The sequence below is a fragment of the Geospiza fortis genome, unplaced genomic scaffold (genome assembly GCF_000277835.1).
Source record: "Geospiza fortis unplaced genomic scaffold, GeoFor_1.0 scaffold167, whole genome shotgun sequence".
Classification (NCBI taxonomy): domain Eukaryota; kingdom Metazoa; phylum Chordata; class Aves; order Passeriformes; family Thraupidae; genus Geospiza; species Geospiza fortis.
This window is the reverse complement of record NW_005054355.1, coordinates 3,043,881-3,057,257: the sequence shown is the minus strand read 5'-3', so window position 1 is coordinate 3,057,257 and position 13,377 is coordinate 3,043,881. Positions and strand designations below refer to the sequence as shown.

At 35.6% G+C, this 13,377-nt stretch overlaps 1 protein-coding gene across 1 annotated transcript in view; it reads left to right on the top strand.

The window, feature by feature from the left end:
* The window catches only part of ADAMTS19 (ADAM metallopeptidase with thrombospondin type 1 motif 19), a 129,610-nt gene that overhangs the window by 38,055 nt on the left and 78,178 nt on the right, over positions 1-13,377 (top strand). The window contains 1 exon segment of the mRNA XM_031059062.1: positions 5,673-5,716. Coding sequence (XP_030914922.1) covers positions 5,673-5,716 — 44 coding nt within the window.

The window sequence follows — 13,377 nt, the reverse complement described above, 5'->3', positions numbered from 1 at the left end:
GCTTAAGTTCTTATATAGCCTCTGTTACAAATTGGGTAATGAAAGCTTTGAAGTGTATGAACATGTGCTTACAAGAGTGAGGCAGAATTTACCTTCACTTAAAAATTATGCATTTTGCTGCTTTTCCAGTGCATTGGTGAATCTGTTGTGTCACAGTGGTTTGTAGAAAAAGTGTGAGAAAAATAATACCGAAAAAGACCAAATTCTTTATTCTCCTTCTCAGAACTGATATTTTCACATGTCCTTATAACAGAAAATAGACCTCTGATTCTCCTCATATTCATCAGGTAGTGATATTCCATGCTGATAGTGTGCATCAGCCATTTATTCCTTCTGATCTTCAGTATCTGAGATCCCCTTGCCCTGGGTTACATATAATTGAAACAGTGCTGTTAGATACTTTCTCTGTAAGAAGGTACCTTGTTCTATAAAGTACCTAATGACATAAACAGCACTTAGATTTCATAAATATTGTTTCAACTGCAGTAGTTTCAGCCATCCAGTAGTTTCTCCCCAAAGCTTGGACAAGATTTTTTTTAGTGTTGCTATTACCTTCCAATGAACAGAAGAAATCCAGTTATTTTTCTGACTTTGATTTTTATTGCCTTTCTGAACCAAAAATAAATCCTCAAGAAAGTTAGAGGAGGAAGACTGTGGAAGATCCCTGCAGGAATGAAACTGATATTACAGGGTCACTGCAAAAGCCTGGAGTGTTTCGCAGTCGAAATGGCTGAAACATATTGAGATGGAGATTGGGTTATTAAACTGCTACTGCTGTCCTTAAACACCTAGTGAATCTCAGCTTTGGAAAAGTGAATTCTTGCAAATGCATGGTGAGAGACGAGATTATTCTTAATTTTGTCTTCATCACTATAACTTCAATACTGCCAACTCTCTTGACCATTTTGTACTCAATTTATCAATCTCTTGATAATTTGGTTTATTTGACACTACCAGGAGGCATCAGGGAAGTTCATGAGAATCTCACGTGGCCTTTCTGCTAATTAATTAGTTAATTATTTAATTAATAGGATTGCAGATGCAGAAGAAAGCAGGGAAACCTGAAAAGAGCATAGTTAAATAAAAAGTGAATCTCCTGTAAAATTGAAGTCCTGTATTTTTACCTTGTGTATTTAAAAAAAATCCCACTGATTTTAAGTCATCTTATGCTCTTTTGTTTTTTTAATTTTTAATATGTTTGAGTCTGTGAAGTGATAATGCTTATAATAATGTGTGTGGGAAAAATTTGCATGAATTTACCTTTTGCTGTCAGCTTACTCTTTCAAGCTCTAATAATTAGGCTATGTATGTTCCATTCACTAGCACAGGTCTGTTCTATAGAAATACATGGACTTAAAATGAATTTAAAATCTCTGAGTATCTAGTGTGAGACCCAAACATAAAATTTATACAGTTATTTTTACATTTTAATTTTCTGGTGATTAAGAAAGGTAGGCAAGTCTTAGACAAAAAATTTTTAAAAAAAGGAAGATTAACTGTTTAGCAGTTGATTATTTACAGTTATTTACTTTCTGAATGGGCAGTTGGATGTATTTCTAATTTTTCTTACTTTGGCTTTCAAGCATACCCTTTGTACCCTTTGTTCCTGAAATCTGTTGGAAAACTCCTCCCTGTGAAAATACTGGTAGGCTGTGCTGAAGTCACAACTCTGTCTCAGAGTAATTTACAGAGGTTACTCTATGTAATTGTTCTCTTCTTTCCAGACCTTTTCTGCTTTACAATTTTTTTTTTTACGCATAAGCACCAAAACTTGCCACTATATTGTGTGAACAGAATAGTGGTGTAATTTTGATATTTTTCTGTATCTTTATCCAAGGATGCTGTTCCTTTCTACTGCCTGGTTCCAAATACTCATTTTTTGTTGTTGTTTCGTCTGATCAAGTTGGGAGGCCACTTTTGGCTACGCTAGAAGAAATAACATTATTCGGGAAAATGTAGATGAAAAAAATCATTGTTTAATGCTAATGCTAAGTCTAGGTTCTGTTAGACTTCACTCAAAAGCACCTTCCTTGGATTCCTAACTACTCTGTATCTCTTTCAATATGTTAATGATACATTCAATTCAGCTGTTTACTTACCACACTTCCAAACTTTTGTTTTTCAGTCTGACTGAAATATGAGCTTTATAATATAATAATAATAATATGAATATTTATATCACCCTTTTTAATCTCAGTTCAGCTTTACAGTGCCTAAGTGATGTGTTAACCATTTGAAATAATTAAATATATCATTTCCTGTTTTTCCTAAAATACACTGACCAGTACATACTGATGCCTTTGAGATTTACCCTCAAAATAATAAACAGTTTCTGAAATACCATTTACACTAGTACCATTTTCCATTTATTTAAATTCCCAAGTAAATAGTAAATAAGTAATTTTTCTTGTGGTTCATTAACACCAAAATAATTTTAGATTTAATTACTGTCATTAAAAGTGCATTTGTTAATTAGTACATGTGTGCTTGGTTTATATGTGAGAATTATTTCAGAATGTCCTGTTATGTGAGGAGACAAGAACATCTTCAGTGTTGTAGTTATTCACTTTGCACAATGCAAGTGAAGGCATTTGCAATTTGATGATAATGTCACTTGCCACAAGTACCATTAATTGCAACTATTCCTTGTGAAAATCTTATGACTTGATGAAACGTACTACTTCAGCTATAAGCCTCAAAAATGTTGTAAGCCCTGGAATCAATAACAGCAGAAGTTAGACTGCAGTTTCAAGCAGTCTGACTTCTGCTGTTATTCAAGCTACCTATATGTTTCAAAATTGCAAACATTAGAGAAATTGGAGTAGAGTGCAACCAGAATGAAGATCTGGTAGACAGGTAAAATCTGTTAACTGTCCTTTTTCTTCTTTTCTCCAATCTAGCATATGATATGGTACACCAGGCTGAGTAAAAAATAGATCTTTTGAATATTTTGACTTGCCAAAAACAAGTATTAAATTTATCTAAAATTATAAATTACTGGGAATTATTCACAAAAAATAAGTCTGCCTCTTAATTTAGTCTTCCTTTATTGTTCTTTTTGTCTTCTGTTGTACATACCGCCTACATATCAGGATTTATTTTAACAAAGACAATGTACTGAGATACTTTGTATTTAGAAATTAAGTAACCTTTGTGTGCTGTGAAAGTCTTTCCTAATGCTATATGTAATGAACTAAAATCTACTAACTAAACATAATTTTCTGAAACAATGCAGTAGTGGTTATCTGTCCTTGCTTAGAATCCTTTTCTGGGGTTAGCCAATTCATTCAAGTGCAGAATTCATGCATAAATAGTGTGAAAGCTCCTCCTTTCCTTCACTTGAGTAAGGACCTGTTTTCTCTTCCATGTGTATGAAAATAACCATTTAGAGTAATGGACATTTTGTGCTGGGTACTGCTTGGAGTAGGTGGGCTTTTACTATTTGTTGCTTTTATTGACAGACTCACCAACTGGTGCCACTAAAGCTTCTATATGCTGTAACAGTAATTTTAATATCTTGGCTCTGCTTTGCTGAGAGAAAGGATGAGAAGGAGGAAGGCAAATAATCTGTCTGAGGACTTAGTAGTGTGCTTTATTTTTATGAGAGTCACTGGTAGGTTTAGCTAGAATTGTAAATCTTTACTACAGAGCCTATGTATGTAATGCATTCATATTCCTGGAAATTAAAGGAGGCATTACATTCCTTCAATGTAAGTCGGGAACTAAGAATGGTTTACTGTATTTCCCTCTTGCCAAATCATAGCAGTACCATTTTCCCCAAGTCCCATAATGAAACCCTGAATGCACAACATAATCATAGTCAGATTCAGCCAAGAAGTGAAAACAAAGGAAAAAACAGCTCAGTAAGTATATGAGAAGAAAGCTATTACATGAGCAGAAACCTCTTGGATATTGGCAGTTTTCAAATGTAACATAGCATTCTTTTACAGTTGAAGGTATGACCTATTTATTTTCTCTTTTTCTTTTTTTTTTTTTTTTTTTTTTACTTATTATTACATCAATCAATTTTTATGGTGTTCTACGGTGGTTGGGTGGGTGTGTGTGGAAGGCAGTCAATGTCCTTATATTGTCTTTACACGTGTTCTCTTGCTTCACCTCAAGTCCCGTATTTCTAATCATTCTGTCATGTTGCTTAACAAGACAAATAAGTCCCTTGTGTCACATAGCACAAAACAAAGAATTGTGTTACAACTCAGTGTATTAATGCAATTTCTTGCAGGTTTGAAAAAATAAAATAACTTTCTTCTGTGTCTGATTATAGTTTCTTGTTCACCACCTTCTGCTCAATTTCCAGGGCCCTTTTGAGTGTATTCTCAGACTGTCCTGATCGCTTTACTCACAACTTTATCAATTTATAGCACTGCCATTCTTCTCTTCTGTGGAATTATCTGGTAGTGGTGACTGGTTGATTAAAAGCTATTTAACCCTATGCGTCTATCTGTGTGGCCCTCCACAACTGTCAGAAATTTGCCAACCTCTAGAAATTGCTTTTGGGTCTAAATCCCTATGTAGGAATAGTCTGTGGGAAACAAAGAAACAGCCCTTGGAGTATTACACTTTGTAAAAAAATAAGTGTCAGTATCTTTCATTTCAAGCACCAAACAATTCCTGCATTTTGTTCCTGGAAAATGGGTGTTTCTCTGTATGTATATCTTTATCATTATCAATCTATTTGTCTTATCTGTGTACCTTCATAGACAGAATATAAGAACTAAATTTCTCTGATTCATATGGTCTCTCCCTAAAAACAGAGACCCTTACTCTGTGGCACAGCAGAAAACCAGAACTTCTTTGTTTGTGGGGTTGCTATATCTGAGGTGCTTTTGTTGTTTTTTTGCCTATTGGTTCCCTCCCAACCTCCCTAATTCATGCATACCTCAGCAGCCTTTTTTTTTAAAGTAAAATAACAAATTAACATTATAAATACTCCAGTAAAAAGCAGTTTTCCCTGTGCTCTTTTAATAACATGTTACATGTCTCTAAGAAGTCTAAATACGTGTGAAATCAAAATTAATCCCAAGCAGATGTTTAAGACACAGTTGAAATATTTATTCTCCTTTATGCAGTTGAACAGTCTTATTCAGAGACCTATGCTGGACTAAAATACACGTTGGAGATAGGGTAGTTAATTTTTATAAGTTTTCCACTATATAAGGGGATGCCCTAGCAGAAATGCTTCTTGTCATATTCCTATTAGTGATTTTAACCATTGACTTGATAGAATAAAAACTTTCTGACTCTATTACTGATCTAAATGCTGCTTTTGAATCTTATGTAAATCACTGGAAATATCTTCATTTGAATGATTGGAAGACTAGCTTTAGACTTGTTACTTTTCAAGATACTACAGAAAAGAAAAAAAAAACCAACAAAAACAAGAACCCAAAAGAACATAGAAATTAGGTGCAATGCAATTTGAATATACAGTACATGTTTTGTCACCTGACTATTCTTAAATGTGCTCTGAGCATAAGCTGGAGTTTAAGTGCTCTGTGTAATCCCGGCCTTTGCTTCCCCTTGTTCTTTGTTGAGATAATGGTGTTTTGTATGTATTCATTGAGCCTTAAAAAATGTTTCTAAATAGGTTACACAGTTGTTAACGACTAACAGCTTGACTTGCTTAACATTTTTTCTTTCACCCCCAATTCTAGGAAGGATTTCTGTGTACATAAGGATGAACCATGTGATACTGTTGGTAAGTAAATAAACACAAGAGACTGTGTATAAACTACATAATAAAATTAGTTTTATGTAGGTAGAAATGTGAAGCTAAAAGATGACAGCAAAATCAGTGATGGAAGTAAGCAACTAGCTAAAATTCAAAATACAACTTAAATGCTAATAATACTGTTGGATTGGTGTATGCTTCTGGCACAATATGTGTTTTAGTACAATATTTCTATCTCTTTTATAGATCAAACTTTAACACCTTTTTCTTTTTAGTCTCACTGACTGATAGAAAATTGTTTTATTATTGAAGATTTTTAATTCTGAATATGAAGATAAGAAATTGTGTTTATGATTCTTTTTATGGAATGGATTTATCTTTGGTTTGAATATTTTTATAATTTTTTGTGGTTTTGATTTTTCTTCTGTTTCATTTCAGTTGCAAAGGTTTGAGGAGAATTCTTATGTAAACTATATTACCTCACCACTTGCTGTTCTTTTTTCTTTTACTGCTGTCTCCCAGGTGTATATGAGTTTATCTGTGGGATGGCTACCAAGAAAAAGCCTTGTAAATAAGAATGTAATGTGTTTCACAGCAGTAAATGATTAAGAGTTCATAGTGTTCTTTCACTAATTGGTATATTGGTCTTAGGTGAATTCTTGTTTGGAGGCATTTATTTTTGACTTATTTGTGCAAACATGTTTACTTCCGACTGAAAGAGGAAGCAACGTGACAAGAAGTCTACATCATTTTATGTTGATTGAAACTGAAATTTAAATCTGGTGTACTTCCAGTATATCTAAATCAGGATAGGCTGCTTCCTGAGTTTCAGAATTGAAGTGAATATATTCAAGGATTTTTCCTGAACAATGTTTTTTCTTTGGCTGAAGCTTGGAGGTAGTAGGAGAGCTATTTGTCTCTGAATTTGTCCATAGAATTTTAAATTGGATAAGATTAAACTTACTCAAGTATCAGTAATTGACAGGTCTGTGGTGAACAAGCTGGGATGAAACTTGAAAATGTGGCAGTCTGTTAATTGTTAAGAGCACAGGAAGTAAAGAATTTTAGCTTAATATTGTCTTCATATTGATAAGCAAAAAGAAGTAGATGTTGACTGAATGATCTGGCATATTGTGGATTGGCTATTGTGGAATTTGGCATTTTCTGTGTTATTGTTTGGCAGTTTCTTCTGGAACTCAACCACAATTTGTGTGTATAGTTCTTTCCATATAGGTACAATTGTGCAGCAAAAGCAAAGGTCATTGTTTTTCCCTGTGTTTCATCATTTATTTTTAAAATTTCAATCATTGTTTCCCCAGATGAATATAGTGCCTTGCCATAAATGTAGGGCTTCATTTCTTCCATAAATAGTTACAGTACTGTGGGTCCATGCTCACTGTTTAGAAGATAATTTTCTGAGGGTCTTGTCTACCATCATTCTGGAGCGCTTCTAAGGAAGAGTGTTGAAGAACTTTGCATATTCCTCTTGCAGAGAATTTTTAAAGTTATCTTAATGCCAGGGATATATAACGTAAATTATTTTAGGGCTATAATGCCAAATTGTTGAAAGTACATGTAGAAGGTTGTTTCATTTTGGTATCTACTTTGACTTTTTTTTTTCGCCTAGGAAAACCATAAGATTTTAGATTATATCATGAGTAAAAGTTTGTTGAAAGGAATTGAAGGACAATTTATAGGCAAAAAGAGACAGTTTATAGGCAAAAAGAGACAGTACATTCCAGGGATGTATCACATGCTCTAAATTACAGAATTTGCCAAAGACAGTAAATGAGAAATGCTAATGTACTATACAATTTCCCAATGAGACCTTGCCTCACCTTCCCCCCCTTCAAAAGTCCAGAAGAATGCACACTCTAGACTCTTCTTTACCATGTAAAGAGGCATAAAGCAATTATCTCTGAAATATTACTATAATATTCCTCACAGGAATGTGAGGCAGTCAAGGTGATCTTTGTAGCACATTAGGTGATCCAGAAATGAAAGTTGTGAGAAGGGAGCATGTACAGGACAGACCTCATTATTGGAAAGGGATGTCATGTTGGATAATAGTTCTTTGCAGTGATGTCTAAGCAGACAAATACTGGATTTATTGTTTAGTCACTACATGCCTAGACTCAGAGTTTTTAGACTGGACATGAGTATCCTCTTAGACCAGAGAGAGAAAGCACCAGTATTCTGTAGACAAAATTCTCATGTGTTTAGGTGGCAAATAACACACTTTTTCATACTTCTAGTCTTGTTCTACAGAAAGTAAAGAACTTATGTACTCTTCAAAAAGTACTTTTTCATTGTCTCTTAAAATAACAGTGATTTATATGAAGATTTAATGGTTTAAAGATATAATTGAGAACTCTGTTAACCAGAAAAAAATGTTTACTCAAAATCAAAACCATATGACAAACCTCCCTAGAAATACACTGAAATATATTTCATTAATAATTTTGAACAAAATGTGTGGTGATAATCTTCTAAATATTCCTTCATAAAACCATTTAAGGTGGAAAAATACAAGATTTTTTCCTATAGAGATAAAAAACATTATTTGCATTGGTTGTCAAAATATTGCATTCTTAGGGAAAAGAAATCTGTTTATGTTGTAGACCAAGCATCATGGAGAAGGTTTTGGGGAGACCTCATTGTGGCCCTCCAGTGCCTGAAGGGGACTTATAAAAAGAAGGAAGAAGAGTTTTTTGTGCAGACAGATAGTGTCGGGACAAGGGGAAATGGCTTCAAACTGAAAGAAGTATGAATTAGGTATGCGTAAGAAATTCTTTACTCAGAGGGTGGTGAAGCCCTGGAATAGGTTGCCCAGAGAAGTTGTGGAAGCTCAAGGCCAGGTTGGACGGGCCCCTGAACAACTTGATCTAGTGAAAGCTTTCCCTGCTCACAGCAGGGGTGGTGGAACTAGATTATCTTTAAGGTCCTGTCCAACCATTTTGTGATTCCAAAACTCATTATTACTTCATATTTTATAGTTTTGCAAAGGAGACAGAAAGAAAGGAATGATTTCAGGAATTTTATTTGATTTCCCCAAAGTGTCTTGAAATGTAGGAAGTAGAATGTACTTATGTCAATATTAAGTATTTCCCTATTGCTAGGAATGTTCGGAAATCTCTGCTGTAGCCAGGAAATTGAGGGTCTACTTTCTTACTTCATAGTGTAAATCCAGAGTAACTCAGATAATTGCCTTCCTTACCTACTCCCATGTTTCTATGTAACATTAAGCTAGACTCCCATGTGGTATCAGTCAGCCCAGGTCAATTGATTTCTGCAAAGCTATTCTGATTTCAACATTGCCACTTGTTGCAGCCACTGTCAAATTCATTCCGGGTGGGCAAAAACAAAGCAATTGCATTAGGCTGAAAATTGACCAGATCCAAGTATTCTTGGGCTTCCTCTGATTGGTTGGTCAGCTGCAGCATTTTTTATTCTTTTTGCCCCTCCTGTTCTGCTCATTTCTCTCCCTTATTCCTGCACAGAAGTGCTCATAGCATACTGCTCCCTTGATTCTCACAATTTTTCTATAGTTTAGAGAGGTTTCTGACCTTATTTTTCGGTGTGGTCATCAGGGACATCCTATGATTACAACAGAGGATTTCTCTGAAGGTGTAAAACATCAAGATGTTTTTATAAAAATTAAATTAAATTTAGCTAATGAAAAGATTGTGTTTGATATGTGATTGTCCAAGGTTCTTTCACCCCAGAAGACAACTGGGGTTTGGGATTATAGCATGTTTCTCCTGCAAGAAAGTTTTGTTAACTTAATTAGAGGAAGCTACCTTTTGAATTTTTGGTGATTTGGAATGTTATTCTTTTTCTTGGGCTGATGAGAGCTAAAATTATGAGTGTAGGCATCCCAGTGAATTTCTAAAAAATTTAAGAAATAATTTAATTGTTGCTTTCCAGAGAAGTGCATTGCAATAGAATCAACACAAAGTGCAAACTGGGGACTGCACATGCTATACTGTTCTTGTGTGTGACTCTTCTGGTATTATCATATTGAAGTAATTCAGATGAGCAATTATTCATTGGGAAAATTGTTATTGGGATATTGCAAAAGAGAGGAAAATAAAGCGATATTTCCTCCCTTTAATTGAGGAAAACTAAGAGATATCTCACTGAAAACAGATATCTCAACAGATATTTTCTCAACAAGTAGGCTTACAAGTAAACCCAGAAAGACTATTTCTTGAAGCAAGTGTAAGCAGATTTTAATTTCCCTTCCACTTGTCTGTTGTATTAAACACATTTACAACAATTCTCATGCATATACAGTAATACATTACACAACAATACTTATACATATACAGTAATATATTATACAACTATACTTATGCATTACAGTAATACATTATACCAGTTACATTACACCAGCATCTATCTTTACTTGTCGAGGCGGTCATAATGCAAAGTAAATACCTCAAATGTCCCAAAACAAAGCCCTCAAATGTCCCATTATTGCATGTTGGTGGCTCACCTACTTTTAGGTGTCTTGATTGGAGATAATCAGGTCCAGACCTCCTTGTGGCTTCCACTAATACATTACAGTAAACATTACAACAAACACTAATACGTTACAGTAAACATTACAGCAACAGAGTCCATCCCCTCCAGGGGCTTTTCCTGATACATGTCCATCCCCTCCAGGGGCTTTTTCCAAAGCAGAAGCATCTACAGCTAATCCAGCAGCGATCCAATGAAGGATATTGCTGCCAGACTGCCACAGAGCCCTGGCATGTCCAAAGCTTCTCCAACCCTCTCTTGGGGTCTACCCTCCTGGGGTCAGTCTTCTTCTGATATTATTCATCCCTTCCAGGGGAACTCACCATCTTCTGCAGGGACTCTTCTGGTCCTCACCCTCTCCTGGGGTCCTGGTATTCTTCTCTTCTCTCCTGGGCTTCCTGGTCTTTGCAGCAGCCTTCTCCTAACTCTTCTGGCAGCCTTCTCTGGCAGCCTTCTAGCTCTTCTTGCAGTTTTCTGACTCTTTGGCTGACTCCACCCTTTTATGTCCCTTGCTCTTAATTACTTACAGGTGTAAACACAGCTGCAACTCATTGGGGAATACTGTGCCCCCTTACAGTTCTCCCTACACTTGTCTACATTTCCACTTCAGCAACCAAGATTGTGACTTTCTGAGTTATATTTCTTTTGGATTAGATTTGTTGTTTGCTGCTACCTAAGGCCTTCTGTGGAAACACTCTACTAGTGTTCTTTGAATGCAGTGTTACAGGCATGGAAATATTCTAAAATGACACTTGTATTAGCATCAGTTTGGAGCCCTGTTAATCTGCTGAAACTCGGGTAGTGACTTCTTTGGTTTTGATCATTTATTTATTAGAAATTTTCAGTTAAAACAACAGCTATAAAAATGTGATTCTATCTAAACTATTTGTTAAAAAGCATTTTTCCAATAAAATGTAATCTCTAAACAGAACTCCTCTAAAAACTTGTGAGATTGTTTTTGGGCATAAATACAGTATATTAAAATTTTCTAAATTTGGTGACATGTAGTGTTGTAGATAAAAAAAAAAGGCAGAAAATTAAGGCACTGCCAGGTTTTTGTTTTGGAGCAGAGGAACTCAATGGCGTGGATACAAATCATAAGTGATAAGGAATCAGACAAAGATCTACACAATAAAGACCACAAACCAAAATGAAGTGAAAGAACCTATTTTCCATCCAACTTAGAAAAATACCAAAGATAGATTTATTTACTTTTCTTTCCTAATATGAAAGCTATTGATCTTTAATATAAAGAGCTTGGAGTTTTCCTCCAAACTTTTACCCTAGGAACAAAGGTTTAGACCAGTCCTATGCATTAAGAGATATGATAGAAATAGGGAATTGGGCAGACTATCCATGTTCAGTGAGGGTTAATGCTGGAAATACTGAAGATGAATGCTTAGGGCCCATTACCAATGAACAAGCAGCCAAAGAAGCTGCAGAGAAGACAGGCAGCAGCCCAGCCGAAGTAAACTGAAGAAGTCTGTTTCCCTGTGCTTCCTCATATGAATCCATTCATCTGGCTTCCCTCCTCTTATCCAGACTACAGCTCTGTTGTAGTCTGGCACAGCTGCCCTCAGCCTAACTAGCTGGTAGCAGTTTGTTGGGAATTGCAGTGAACCTCCTCATGCTGAGCTGTGTGCTGGATGCCCCTGGGCACTCAATGCTGCTGATTCAGACCTAGTTCAAGTACCTGTGGGCTGCAGAACAGGAGCCCTTGAGACATGAGCCATGCTGGCAGGGTTAGTCTTTGTTAGTCTTTGTTTTTTGCTTGTTACTTCTCTTTTGTTGAGTCAGTTATTGAAGAAACACTCTTGCAGCAGTTTCAAATCAATATTGTGGGTTATTCAGGTGTTGTCACTTGCAGGGTATAGGGAGGTTTCTAATCAGTCAAGGCAAATAGGAATCCAAAAATCCCAGAGCCTCCCATTTATGGTATGTCCTAAAGTTGATGTGCATTTTTGGAAACAGGTGTTTCCACAAGACAGGTAATGCTGAGACTGCGGTGTGGGCCAGGACTACTACCATGTGGGATGGAATATAGAACCTGTGTATAGGTACTGTTCTGTACATAGCAGAGTACAGTCAGTCTTGCAGATAGAAGTGCAGGGAGAATGCTTAGAGGATGAAATCAGTTAAGGATAGAAAAATGAGACTTGTAATATTTTTGCAACATCTAGGTTTTGTAACATTTCAGCATTGCTTACAGTCTAGTTGGATATTGGTGAAAGGTGTTATATTTTAAGTAACTGAATGTTCTATGAATATATACCATTTTAAAATTCTGTTGACTAAGCTTACCTGTACATAGAGATGTACACCAGCAGTTTTTTCAGATATTCATCACTAGTGTAATTAATTTGCTTGGTTTTGTTATGCATGTTACTGTTCTTGGTGCCATGGGGAATTCAGAGTGGAAGGAGGGCAGTTGAATGACAGATTGGATGATGAGAAACAATTACAGTAATTTTCTCCCAGCAAAGGCATAACTACAGTCTGTTAAATTTCCTAGGTCTTAAATGTTCTCTGACATACCTCTTTGATGCTAGACAAAATTTGCAAAAACAGCAAAAGCATTTTAAGCTCTGAGTTTTGCTCTTTGAATTGATTTATCCCACTGAACAATAGATACTCCAAGAATGTATCCTATGTAAAGGAAAAATTTTTTTTTTCAGTAAGATAGCTGACATTCAGAGAACTGGGCTCGCAGTTTAATCTGCAGAAGACTTCCTGTAGAGATTTCCAATGTCTAACCTAATCTTAAGTCATTCACATAACCTTTACAATGCATATGATTTTGCATTCAAGCAACATTCTCTTTTCCAGCAAAATCATGATAATAATAGCTCACAGACTTACATAGAAAGGAGCACCTCGTACAGTGAGAGCAGGACCATCTTATAAGTGCTTTTATAGAAAAGCTAGGGGAGGAGATCTCACTCAATTTTAATTCCTGGACTTCTGTTTCTTCTAAAAGAAAAGCACCATAGTTCAGATGTGTAGTCAGTACCTGCAAATGCCTCAGTAGCTCCATTATTCACATGTGACTTCTGAACATTGATTTTCTTCTGTAGAAATGCAAAAGTTCCATAGGAAGCGATATCCATGTGATAGTCCAGTGTATCTAGTATACAAGTACCTTTAATACATAAGATTTTAAAAAA